This window comes from Puma concolor, chromosome A1 (genome assembly GCF_028749965.1).
Source record: "Puma concolor isolate L17-30 chromosome A1, mPumCon1.1.hap2, whole genome shotgun sequence".
In the NCBI taxonomy this organism is placed as follows: domain Eukaryota; kingdom Metazoa; phylum Chordata; class Mammalia; order Carnivora; family Felidae; genus Puma; species Puma concolor.
Genome location: NC_141667.1, coordinates 98,460,249 through 98,474,354, shown reverse-complemented (window position 1 = coordinate 98,474,354; position 14,106 = coordinate 98,460,249). Strand labels below are relative to the sequence as shown.

At 34.5% G+C, this 14,106-nt stretch overlaps 1 protein-coding gene across 5 annotated transcripts in view; it reads right to left on the bottom strand.

Annotated features, from left to right (window-relative positions):
* The window catches only part of AP3B1 (adaptor related protein complex 3 subunit beta 1), a 267,105-nt gene that overhangs the window by 92,546 nt on the left and 160,453 nt on the right, over window positions 1-14,106 (bottom strand). For all 5 annotated transcript variants that reach the window (XR_015248393.1, XM_086698262.1, XM_086698234.1 and 2 more), the window contains exons 16-19: window positions 12,876-13,062; window positions 11,789-11,919; window positions 6,079-6,187; window positions 2,168-2,330 (exon numbers count right to left, since the gene is read on the bottom strand). Coding sequence is in view for 4 of the 5 variants with exons in the window: in XM_086698262.1 (XP_086554388.1) it covers window positions 2,168-2,330; window positions 6,079-6,187; window positions 11,789-11,919; window positions 12,876-13,062 (590 nt within the window). In the remaining variant the exon portion in view is untranslated. The remainder of the gene's footprint in view (window positions 1-2,167; window positions 2,331-6,078; window positions 6,188-11,788; window positions 11,920-12,875; window positions 13,063-14,106) is intronic.

Sequence of the window (14,106 nt, the reverse complement as noted above, 5' to 3'; positions counted from 1 at the left end):
GTCTTCTACATTTTCTCAAAACTGAAGGTCTAATTCTCTTTCCATGTGTGTGTATTCTTTTTAAGAATCTTTCTTTTTTTCAGAAACTTTATATTAGTTAGCTCATATAGATGTTCCAACATATTCTTACTGGGTGCATTATTATCCTATAATATTCAGGAAAGTTAAGAAACTTGCTCAAGGACATTGCCAAGAGTGGCAGGACTGGAATTTGAAGTCCATCTAAAGACCATGTTTTCCCCATTACACCATACCAGCTCCCTTCAAATAAAAATATTTAGGAGTGTAAAACTAAAATTTAATCATAAATTGTTATGACTACTAAGAGTGGTTTTAAAGATAATTAAAGCTCCTTAGCTTTACAAAATTATCATACAGGGGTGCCTGGCTGGCTCAGTCAGTAGAGCGTGTGACTGTTGAGCTCAGGGTCCTAAATTCAAGCTCCATGTTGGGTGTAGAGATTACTTAAAAATAAAATCTTTTTAATAAAAATCATTATACACTTAACACAAGCAAGTTTAAAAAAAAATTCTAAAAGACAGGCCGAAAAACATGGGGGGGAGAGAGAGTGCTAAAAGAAGGGAAGAATCGATATTTCCTAGAATTGATTTTTGCAGAGGAAATACGATTGCAGTTTATTAAAAATGAAGTCATGGCAACATCTCAGAGCACATGTAATTATGTTCGATGACTAAAAAATATGTTGTTTTTTCCCCATAGCAAAAAATGGCAATCTATTATCCCCAACTCAATGGTTACAACATATACTTAAAAATATAAGGTTTTTAATGTATTTGAGATTCCCTTTAGTGTAATAAACAATTCTTTTAAATTAGAACATAAAGAGAAAACTCCATTTCTGGAGGAAAAAATACATAATGCAACTAATATAATACAAGATTAAAATTTTCTAGCATATTGACTTTTGCTATCTGAAAAGATATTGAGTGCACTGAACAAAATTTTCCTTCCTAGAAATAAGATACTTTTTATAAAGTATGTAATCATAGATATTCTGATATTAAACCAGAAGTACAAAATTTCTCTCAAAGAAAACGCTATTACAAACCAAGTAAATCCTCTGCTGCAACAAGTGAATGATTCTGCATATATTTAACTTACAGCTTTTAAGATAAGATTTTAAAGGTAAAAGTGTTATTTTGTTATGCAGCACTCAATTTTGATGGGTAATTACTGTTTACCTTACTGCTTAGAGTTTCAGATGTTAATCTAATGAAAAGAATTTACTGGTAACTAGCTTTTTAACTTTGCAATGATGAAAAGCCTGTATTAATTTAACCTACAGATTTCATTTGTTCTGAACAGGAAAAACAATATAAATCACTTTTAAAATCATTAAATCCTGACTTAAATTAATAAAGTCATAATTAGGGCATTATGCTGTGTTTGTTATGGAAGTGGCAGGGCGAGCTGCTTTAATTACTGTCTGTAATAAAAGGAGCAGAGAGCGTACTGCGCCCCAATCAGTGCTGTCAGCCACGACTGAGCTGGGCTGCAAGCTCATCAAGTGAACGGGCAGCAGGCTCCCAGGGAAAGGGCCATCATGTCTGCAGAGGCCACTCGCTGACAGCAGTGGGGAAAACAGACTCATACAATCCAAGGTATTAGCCCCAATTATTCAAAATTTTAATGACACTTTAATACATGATAATGTTGATAATGGGAATCTTAAAAAGCGCGAACACTTAAATATCTTATGACCGTCTTCCTTCACAGCCCTTGACTCTAATATTTGGATCATAATCTTTTTACTATAACATTATTTAGAAAAATCAATTGTCTTACTTACATAATGGCAAAGTGTTGAAGGATTTAATTTTAGCCCTCAGCAAAATTGCTACAAAAGGTAATTAAGTGTTTCATACCTACTTCTTGATCACTTAACTCAGCCTTCCAAGGTTATACCAATTTTCAAAATGTAACCCCAAGATTTGTTCAAGTTCAAAATGAAAACTAAGCATAATAAGTAGTAGAATAATTATGTGAACTAGTATTCTAATTAATTATACAATATTCAGTACCTGCTTGGGGAAAAAATGCACACACTTATTTTCTCACTCACTTTATGAATTAAAGGGAAATGTTATACTGGGTGGGAGAAAATATCATAGAATGGTTTCTGAAGGAAATTCTGACAAAATATTACCGTTTCCGTTTGCTTTTGGAGTTCCTCTTGGCTGTTCTTTTGTTTCCTACTTCTGATGCACTTTCACTGTCACTCTTATGCTCACTGGAAGAGTCCTCACTGCTGTCATCACTACTGTCTCCCTCCTCTTCTTGTTCTCCACTTGCACTTCCAGATTCACTGTCTGAAAAAATATAGTCAGATACTCCTTGATTTATAGCCATTTGGTTATACATAAGGACCCAAGTAACTGTTAGTATTCATCACAAATGAAACCAGATGTTGAATTTTAGTTTACTGGACCCCACTTGTTCAATACTCTATTTCCACGCTCCTGTCATTCAGACCCCCACATTCCTATGGCAGGGTGAGTGTGGGGAGCTCCTAAAGACAGAGAAGGCATTCTGAGAGTGGGTACAGAAAAGGAAAGAAAAGAAGAATCAAGTAAACCAAATGTGAGAGAATCTTGCTTTTCAAATCCCTAAGTATCGAGTTACGGCAGAAACTTTTTTTTTTTTAAAGAATGACATAAGCATAATTCATTCCTCTACCAATGAGAAATTTTATTTAGAGAAGAAGGCAAGAGCTGAATATTCTCAGGAATAATTTTGAGAGGGGAATGAGCCATTCAAATCATCTGTAAGAATTTCTCAATTCAAAGGCAATAGGCAAAATTACTAATTAAAAAAGTTATTACTTATTTTAGCTAGAATAAGCACTTTCCATAGGTCAAACAGATGATAAAATGACATTGTAGAGGTAAACACTGCAATGTTTTATGTATAAATTGTGTTATACTAGGACTCTTCACAGAAATGATATGTATAGTGTATTTATGTGTATTTGAAACATGAAGTATCATTTTTACTATTTGAAATGATTATAGGTGCAAAGCTTTAGCCCAGATAAGAGGACAGACTGTTGTCCTATCTATTATCTATCTGATGAAGTGCCCTTAGGCAGGAACATATTATAATAAGTAAATAATATCTAATTTATGAGGATTGATTTATGTATCACACAATGAAAAGCTAAGATTACCTGTATTTTTTTGGAATAGCAGACGGCGGTTACAGGCATGGGCTTTCAAATTGGAATGTCTGGGTTCAAATCCTAGCTCTGCCACTTACAACTTAAAAGACTGAGAAAGTTATTCAATCTTTCTGGGTCTTGGTTTCCTTTCCAACAATGATGATAATAACCCTAGCTACTTTACAGAGCTGTTGTGAAGATTAAATGATTTAAAACATATAAAGGTGATGAGGACACAACAACACCTGCCACACAGTAAGGCACTCATTATCATCAGCTTCTACAAAGGGCAAAATTTATTTTACCCAAATTTTACAAAACTGCCGAATAGGATATTTTAAATTTGTTGTGATATCAAAGGTGTGCACATGTATGTATTAACTCAGATAAATGACTTATCCCATAAATAATGAGAAGAAATTACAGCATCTAAGTGACTCTCTCATGTTAATTACACGGGAGTTCAACATGAATCTGGGTCTAGTTCACTTCAGGCACCATTATTTAAATATCCAAGTTAGTAAAATCCTTAAGGAAATTTGTTTATCCTCTAGAAGACTTCCTCATTGAGAAAATAATGTCATAATTTCTAATGAGAAAAGCTACTGTATTCCTCCAGTAGCTAGCACAAAATTGCTGCCACATGGCTCACATCAACCCATGAAAAGTCTCAATGGAATATTTCAAATACGTATTTTAACTCTCTCCCTATTGCAAAATAAATAAATAAGCATTAAAAAACAAAAAACAAAAAACAATGCCTGGGTAGCTCAGGCAGTTGAGCATCCAACTCCTGATTTTGGCTCAGGTCATGACTGCATGATTGGTGAGATCAAGCCCCACATCGGGATCTGTGCTGACAGCAGGGAGCCTGCTTGGGATTCTCTCTCTCCTTCTTTGCCCTTCCCCCACTTACGCATGCGCATACTCTCTCTCTCTCTCTCATGAAAGTATTAAGTAAACATTTTTAAAAAGTCTTTTTTTTTTTAAAGTTAGCCTATTAACAGGCATGAGCTTATGAATAAAGGGGGTGTAGACAAATATCCATATGGTATACTTGTAACTATTCAAACAGATCTTTCTCAATAGTCAACATCATTCCTGAAATCTATTTTTTAGCATTCACAATCTAGATTGAAATATTTTCTCCATTTTCAGCTTGATATGAGGCATTACAGGTTAATTTATCAGATACAGAAAATAAAGATTTTGATAGGGGGAACAGACGAAAAAGAATGAATTACCTTAGAGTAAGGTGATGGATGACCAAGTAATAATGAAAAGCTCTTGGTTCTGCCAAGGAAAAAAGGTTTTAGAAGAAAAGGGTATCATTTGATCTTGGCTCAGATGTCTCCCAGGTAAATTGTTTTTAATATTTAAGACAGAGAGAGAGCGAGCCAGCACATGTGCACACACAAGCAGGGGAGGCACAGAGAGAAAGGGGGAGAGAGAATCCAAAGCAGGCTCTGCCCTGTGAACATGGAGCCTGATGCAGGGCTCAAACCCCACGGACTGTGAGATCATGACCCGAGCCGAAATCCAGGGTCGCATGCTTAACTGACTGAGCCACCCAGGTGTGCCTCTTAGGTAAATTGTTAAAAAGAGTGGTAAAAGTAACTCCAATAGGTTTCTTAAAAAACTAAAAATAGAACTACTCTATGACCCAGCAATTGCACTACTAGGCATGCATCCAAGGGATACAGGTGTGCTGTTTCAAAGGGACACATGTATCCCTGTGTTTATAGCAGCACTATCAATAATAGCCAAAGTATGGAAAGAGCCCAAATGTCCATCGATGGATGAATGGATAAAAAAGATGTGGTGTATATATATATATATATATATATATATATATATATATATACACACACAATGGAGTAGTACTCGGCAATCAAAAAGAATGAAATCTTGCCATTTGCAACTACGTGGATGGAACTGGAGGGTATTATGCTAAATGAAATTAGTCAGAGAAAGACAAACATCGTATGACTTCACTCATAGGAGGACTTTAAGAGACAAAACAGATGAACATAAGGGAAGGGAAACAAAAAGAATATAAAAACAGGGAGAGGGACAAAAGAGAAGAGACTCGTAAATATGGAGAACAAACTGAGGGTTGCTGGAGGGGTTGTGGGCTAATCCTGAAATCATTGCTTCACTATATACTAACTAATTTGGATGTAAATTTTAAAAAATAAAAAAATAAAGTTAAATCACAAAGTTAAAAAAAAAGTAACTCCAATACATTTTTCATTGTGTCAGTTGCTCACAGAATTTTAGTGCTGAAGGGACTTGAAAGTATCCACCTCTATTTCTTCATTGATCAGACACAGAGAAAGGAAGGTACCTTACTCAGTTGGCAAAGCTAAAATGCAGTACTTCTAAATCCTTCCTACTCGATAGTCTTTTCATCGTATATTGTTATCCTAGTCATTTTAGCTCTTTGACTCTTTATAATACACAGAGATTTATTAATTTTAACTTCACTCTATACAGGGCCATGTAGAAATAAAAGAGTATAATATGGATGAAGAACATACTGTGCAATGTTTAAAATAAACTTTACATTTCTACAAAAGAAAGTTACTTTTAAAGGCCCCACTAAAGGCTTATCAAATATAATGTTTTCCAGTATGCTATGAATATAACAGGCAGTGCAGGTTAGAATGCAGAAAAGCATGAGTTTCTGTTTCAACTCTATCATTTACTAGCTGGGTGTTCAAGAGGCAAAGTCAAATGAGAAAGGATGAGAAATTACTTTTAAAACAAAACAATGCATTATTGTACAAACTTTGTTTAAGCCCACTTGGTGAATATTATGTACTAGGCCTTATGTTTTGTTGGAGGCACAGTATATCAGCTTTAGTGAATGAAGTTTTTCAATAAATCATAAACCCCACCACTGTCACTGCTGCTATCAGAAGAGTCCTCTTCCTCCTCCGATTCAGAATAAAATTTCTTAGCAGGATTCTCTTTCTTTGCTTTTCCTGCTGGAGTCCATTCTTTTGCCTGTTTTTCAAAAAAGGAAAATTGTAAATATAAATGAATTCTCATTAAGGGATTCAGTCTTCTGGCAAACAATCATTCAGGATCCACTGTGAACCCAGAAGAAAGTTGCCGGTCCCAACAGAGAAGGCAACTATTAGAAGAGCTGACATTAAGGCTGATTCCACTTTATTCCTAAATAGAGGAAACCAAACCTCACTCAGATTGCATTCTGTTAAATCAACAACTTTATTTTACATAAAAGACTTTTGTATTTGTTGGTCTGCAAGAGATGTGAACTAAAGTAATATACTCTAGAAGATGTGAGGCATTTAGAGGCGGACACAATAACAGCATGAAGAAACGAAAGATCAGAGCTTAATACTGAAGTTAAAAAAAAAAAAAAAAAACACCTGAAAACAGTACAGGCAAATCAACAATCCTAACCATCTCAGCAGCCTAACCCCTCAGGTAATATTTGATTTCTCTTTCTCTTTCATATCCGAAATATCTAATCCACGAAAAAGCTTTCAGCTACCTTGGTCAGAGCCATCTTCTCTCAGATTACTGCAACTGCTTATTTTGCTTCTATCATACCCCCCATTCCCCAACTCCAAATGTGCTTATCACAGCAGCTAAAATGACTCAATTAAAGCCTGAGTCTAATCAAGCCTATCTGGGGTTTGAAAGCTTGCCACAGCTCTCCATTTCACTCAGAAAAAGCTAGCCCTTACAAAAATCTGCTTGCCTTACATGACCAACCCCCCCCCCCCCCCCGCCCCACCCCTTGCCTTTCTGACCTCCTTCTGCTTCTTTCTGGCCCACTTTGCACCACAACTGTTCCCTCACACACCTCAGGTATGCTCCCCTGAAGGGCCTTTCCCCAGCTGACTGCACTTCCAATGCTCTCCCCCAGATAACTGCACGTCTCACTCCCTCCCTCACTTCCTTCAAGTCTTTGCACAAAAGTCACCTCAGAGAGGACTACTCTATTTAAAATTCCAACCTCTCATACCTGGCACTTCCATACTTTGCTGTATTCTATTTTATTTTATTTTATTTTATTTTATTTTATTTTATTTTATTTTATTTTATTTTATTTTAGTCACAGCACTTATCAGTTTCCAACATACTATAAATACAATTTACATATTTATTTTTATTGTCAGTCTGTCACTGCTAGAACATCAGCTTCTGGAGAGCAGGGGTATTTGAATACTTTGTACACTGACAGATCTCAAAAGTGTCTGGCACAATAATGATTAGTTGTGTGAATAGCTCCTCAAAGACTTTAATGCACTGAATTAAGTAAAATAAATTATTTTCATAATTGTGACTGATTTATCAAGAAAAAATTAAATCCTTTTTCATATATTCTGTTATAGGGCAGACAAATCTCTATTTTTTAAGAAGTCAAAAATGGTTACAACTCATTTATTTATCAAAAATTTTTTTTCCTTTTTAATTTTTTTAAGGTTTATTTATTTTTGAGAGAGATGGAGTGCCAATGGGGGAGGGGCAGGGAAAGAGGAGTCACAGAATCCAAAGCAGGCTCCAGGCTCTGAGTTGTCAACACAGAGCCTGACATGGGGCTCAAACCTACAAATCATGAGATCATGACCTGAGTTGAAGTCGGATGTTTAACCAACTGAGCCACCCAGGCTCTTATCAAAATTTCAATTGAGTTCCTATTATATGCCAGCTGGCTAGAGTGTATATTTTGTTGTAAAGGAATTTATAGCATGACAGAGGTTTAAGAATGGTTCTCAACACTAGATGCATGTAAGAGTCAACTGGAATATTTTGTAAAATACTAACACACACAAAAAATATACTAATTCTGAAAAAGCTAATGCCTGGGGTTTACCTCCTAAGATTCTGATTTAAATGGTCTGCAGCAAGTCTCACATAGGTTTGTTTTTAAAGATTTCCACATGATTATAATATGCAGCCAGGGTTGTAAACCACTGATCTAGAGGACTTTAGGGCTTAAGGCATGTTGCTCAAAAAGATAAGCTTCAATAACCTGGAAAATTACTATATGGACAATAATAGAAAAATGAGTAAAAATTACTTGAATATATTTGAATATGATACATAAGGTCAGCAGTACTGCTTTCTTTTCATATATATTTAAAATGCTGTCTTCCAAATATGAATAAAGATGCTGTTCTATAAACAAAGTTCTATATTTAATAAACAATTCAGTTCATATTTTTTCTTAAATCCTTAAAACAAACGTATTTTTTCTGAAGCCTGGTAAAAAATGGCCAGATCAATTTCTGGGGAAAAAAAAATATTTAATCTAGATGGCTTTCAGGGTAAGACCAAATTAACAAATAAGGAAAATTAGGGTTCTATGCTCAAAAAGGCAAATTATCTTGACATGGCCATGAACTCTTTATTCATGGAGTTTTAGGTTTTAAACAATAAAAATATGTTAACTTTTTTATAGTCTTTTATGACCATGATAATTAAATCATTCTAAGCAACAGAAATAATGGAGAAAGAGAAGAGGAAGAGAATAATGAAGGACTAATTAGAAAAATCCTAGGAGGGATAAAATATCAAAAGTAGATGTGTTTACAAAGTAAAATACCTTTGATATGAAAAAGATGGTCTGTCCCTAAGGGGGTGAGATTTTCTAGAAATGAGCAAAAAAATTTGAAAGGATCTTCAAAACTTATTGGTATCATAATATATATATATTTTTTTTAATTTTTTTTTCAACGTTTTTTATTTATTTTTTGGGACAGAGAGAGACATAGCATGAACGGGGAAAGGGCAGAGAGAGAGGGAGACACAGAATCGGAAACAGGCTCCAGGCTCTGAGCATTCAGCCCAGAGCCCGACGCGGGGCTCGAACTCACGGACCGCGAGATCGTGACCTGGCTGAAGTCGGACGCTTAACCGACTGCGCCACCCAGGCGCCCCATTGGTATCATAATATAAATATACGTTATATCCAATATCCTGGAAAAGGTAGGGTGCAATTCTAAGTCATTTCTGGTGTCAATATAAATAGTTTCCCTATCAGATTACCTAAACCTAGGCATTTTTCTTAACCAAGGTTATATTTCATAATAATGAAATGTGATCCTATAAGATCACGGTATTGTAAAACTAGGATAACACAGTGTATTATGTGTATGAAATGCATTGATGTGACTTTGGAGGAGGGGTGGTAGAGTGAGAGGTAAGAAAGACTATAAGGAACACTACTTTCTGCACTGTTGCAGCTGCACTGGATAATAAAACTAGGTATATTAATTTTATACTTAATTGTATCTCTCACAGTATAATTTTGAGCCAACATGTCCAGAGACCAGTAGATTAAAAGTTTTCTGCATGGTATCAATGGATAGTGACAGTTTTCTTCAACTAGGTTCCATCACTTTTAATTATTCTCCACAATAAGTTATCAGTTATTACTTTCTAGGATGCAATCAGCAAAAAGGAAAAGAAATCAACTTGTCTCTGTTGAACTGGGCAGATGAAATGAACATGAGAAGACAGGTTAAGTACCGTCCCCATAAGGTAGTTAAAACTTAGAAGAGCACAAGACAATGGAAAAAGCCAGCCAAACAACCAATCCATCAGCCAACATAAGGATAGCACTGAAACCAAATTAAACTGTGTAGCATTGCTATCAATTTCTGGGAAGATAAACTATTTTTATTTTAATTTTTTTTGGTGGAGTGGGGTAGCAAGGAGGAAGGACAGGATGGAAATGCAGAGGAGGATAAAAGGATGGTTGTACATGTGCCAAAACATTATGTACCCAATAATGGAAAAGGACAGAACCATAAAAACAATGAGCAGCCATAATACAAAATTAGCAGAGATTAAATCTATGGAAATAATCATAACAAAGAACATGTCTTTGTATACTAACATCTGACACAAAGTTGCACAAATAAGCCAATCTTTGAAGAGTATTTAAGAGCATACAGATCTGAGTGAAAATCAACAAACAATTTCAAGGAGGAATGGACACACAATTAGTTTTAGTAAGTTTTACATTTTTTAAAATCACCTCTAAACAGAGATCATTTGTCACAACATAAAAATGACAGTGCCAAGTACTAGTACTAAGAATAGCACAGATTTGCAAACAAGCTCAAGCTTTCTCTCTTCACATTACATAATAAAATGGAGGCAGTAACAACATGAACGGTGGACTCTGATCTGTGTTGGAATCCCAGTTCCATCACTTACTAGCTATATAAGCTTGGGCAATTTACTTAGGTTCTCTGCACCCTAGTTTCCTCAACTGTAAAATAGGAACAACGATAACCATCATTTACAATCATTATGAGGTTTAAACAAGATAATGTGTGTAAAACATTATCAAAGTGCCAGGGTTTGCTAAATTGAGTCATTATTAGTTATTATCACTTCTGGCCGTGCTTCAAAGCCAGGATAAGTTTGAGTAGTTAAGAGAAATGTATTTTTCAAAAGGACCAAATTACACGGCTATACCTATTACAGAAATTCTTCTATTTAAAGTAATAAAGGGGCACCTGGGTGGCTCAGTGGTTTAAGTGTCCAACTCTTGATTTTGGCTCAGCTCACGATCTCACAGTTGTGACACTGAGCCCCAATTTGGGTTCTGCACTGAAAGTGTGGAGCCTGCTTGGGATTCTCTCTCTCCCTCTCTCTTTGCTCTTCCCCTGCCTGTATGCTCTCTGTCTCTCTCAAAATAAATAAATAAACTTAAAAAAAATAAAGTAACAAATATTTCCACCCATCATAAGTGGAAAATTTAATAGGCAGGAAGGTTAATGTACTTTCTCATAGGAATCAGTGGTAAAGAACTCTGGTTATCTGAATCTTAGTTTAATACATCTTTCCTATCAGAAAAGCATCCAGAATGTAATACCTAATTGTTCTTTTTTATTAATCCTACTTAAAAAACTATTGGATATATTTCACATGATCAATTTCTAAAGACATCAGAAGACCTCCTTATTTTTCTTGTTGATGTAAGAAAAGGATAACATTAGAAAGAACATTAACTCTTTCATTTTAGTAGCCAGAATTTTTTAAAGATCTAGGGAAAGAGTATTTATGTGTGAGCTTTTTTTTTTTTAATGTGAAAGCAACGTAATATTCTTATTAGTTATGACCTTATCTAAGGACATCGTTTGTACACAATGCCACCTGTTTATATTTAGGCTGCACTTAAAACAGGTTCACCAGAAAATCCAGAAGAACACTTTGCATGGTTTTTCTGGGAGAGAACAGCAAAAATTATTTAGAAAAATATTGACAGGAAGCTTATGAATCTCTAAACAAAGTAGAAAAAGCTCAATCCAATGACACTAAATACCTTAGAAATTGAATCTACACAGCTACAAATGCAATACCAAAAATGTGGGTGGCACTGATGCAGAGAATTCAATTCTCTATTTCCTTGAAGAAAAGGAACAGTACATGTACAATGACATAGGAATACTACAATATTCAGTTCCCAAAACAGCGAGATATATCTAATACATTACATTTAGAAATACCAGAACAATTTTCAATTTTCAACCCCTTAAAAAAGCTTTTATATAAAACAATAGTTATTCTAGAATCTCCCACTGCTTGACAAAATTAATTTCAGAAAGGTCAACTTACCAACTCTATTACTTCTACATTTCGAACTGATGGGTCCGGCGCCACCTCTGGCCAATTAGATAATTCCAGGTACCCGGTAGCTTTAGTGTTGAGAGTATGAGATAAAGTGCCAAGCTGGAAATGATCCCTATCTATTAAAATAGAGGAAAATATAAAATAAACAATATGAGCTGTATATAACAGAGAACAATCCCAATCAGAGCTCAAGGTAATTGGCATATTACCTCAAATGTCAAGGAATAAATATAAACTAGGAAGCTCTTCATAGGTCAAAAAACTGATTTCAGTCCATAGATTACAATAATCTCCCCCATAATGGTCAATAAAAAAACTAATCAGTCAGTGTGTTTAGAGGTGTTGCTCTGAAATGTAGCTTCTCTAAAAATTACTTTACTGTGAATATTAAGAATGACAGCACAGTTAAACAATCCATATACATGTCTTAGCACAAACACATTCAGAATTTTAATAGTTTTTCTACAATACTGAACTGCTTTTTATCACCGACAATTAAATAAGAAACAATATGAAAACCAAGGTATACAATCATTTGATTCTAAGTCTAATGGCTACTTGTTAAATTGATAAAATTACTCCTTTTTAAAAAGCTGGAAAAAAATAAGTCAACTTCCATCTTGAAAAACAAATTTAAATATAAAGGGATATTTTTAAGAAATAATTCTTCCTAGAAAAGTTATGTTAGTGTACATAGAGTATTTAATTAGTAAAAACTCAATATTAAGGTATATTATATTCCTTATTAAATAAGGCTATTTAAAATAGGAATGAAGTCAATGTCAATAAGAAGAACACAGCTTTAATCTATTGTTCAGCTGAACTGCTTAGTAAGAATAAAAATGAACTCAGAAGACTGAAATTACTTAGGTAAATAAGGTCTATAAAAAAACGTTAATATGAAGGTTGCTCTGGAGAACAGATGAGTAGAAAGCATAGTGTTCTTATATATTTATGTATATTAATCACTTATATTTTCTAAGAGCTAAATTTTAAATGTATTAGAAATGGGACATATTGTCATAATTTTTTAGGTAACGTGTATTTTGCCATTATATTCTGATAATAATACCTTTAAAAGGAGATTCAAGCAGTGGTGCAGGTTTTTGTGCTAGGAATATTTTTTTGGCATATTTACTTAAAGCTCCACTCTTCTCATTCGGAACAATAAGCTGCCTAATAAATCTTGTACGGTCTCTGATGTCGTAGTTTTGATCATACTTGCCGAGATTTAATATGTACTGGGTAAGCAATTTTGTCTGTTGGAAAAAAAACAGAACAAGATGAGAATACAGTTATTTATGATTATTGATAACTCTGGATAAACATATTTAAAGAGGTAATAAAAATGAATGGTTATGTCAAACAAATGTTGTTCCGTAGGGAATATGCATTTCTAACGCTGCAAATGGAATTTTGAAGCCAAAGCACATGTCCTCTTCAGTATTGGGGAGGTGAATGCTGAGTACTGAGAAGCAGCCATGTGCTAGATTATTAAACTGCTGAAGTGGAAAGAAAGGCATCATTAAAAAAATAATCATATATGGCAAACCCGCTGAAGGGTCTACGTGAGAATAATGAATGTGGAAATACAACTAAAAACATGGCACTCAAAACTTAATCGGAAAAATATGCAGGACATCAAAACATCAGAGAGTATTAGGGGGCTGGCAAACTGCTTCTCCTGAGGTGTGTTTTATGAAGAGATACTGTCCCTGGCATAAGCAGTGTCTGCACTCTGACTGCACTCAGTTACTTTACCCTGAATTATGACCCATTAAAGCAGACACATGAATCACTGAACTGGATTACTGCAAATTATTTGCAGTGCATTTAGCTGTTACTTTTTCATAAAAGCAAGCTGCTGATGCCCTCTAAAAACTAGGATAAAAGACTCCTTCCATTTCTTTCCCATGCTGCTTATAGCCTCTAGTAATATTGGTCATTTATTTATTTATGTAAGGCAGCAACTTATTACAGTAGCTTTTACACTGTAATAAGATTTCCTAAGTCAATTTTTGAATGTACTACATTAACATGTATTGAGATAATTTTAATAGTAATTAAACCAAATTTGAAATGTTATCAAAATAGGTTTGAATTTTAAACTCCAGTTACTTTATTGAAAAAGCATAGTTTTAATTTAGGTTACACAAATACAATTGTAACTATAAATTAAACAGGATTCATAATATATGGAAAAAATAAACATCGACATTAGAACATTTTATAGACATTAATAAAGGATAAAAAATGAAATCAATCAAGTCAGGCACAGCTAAAGACAATTCAAGAACAAAAAG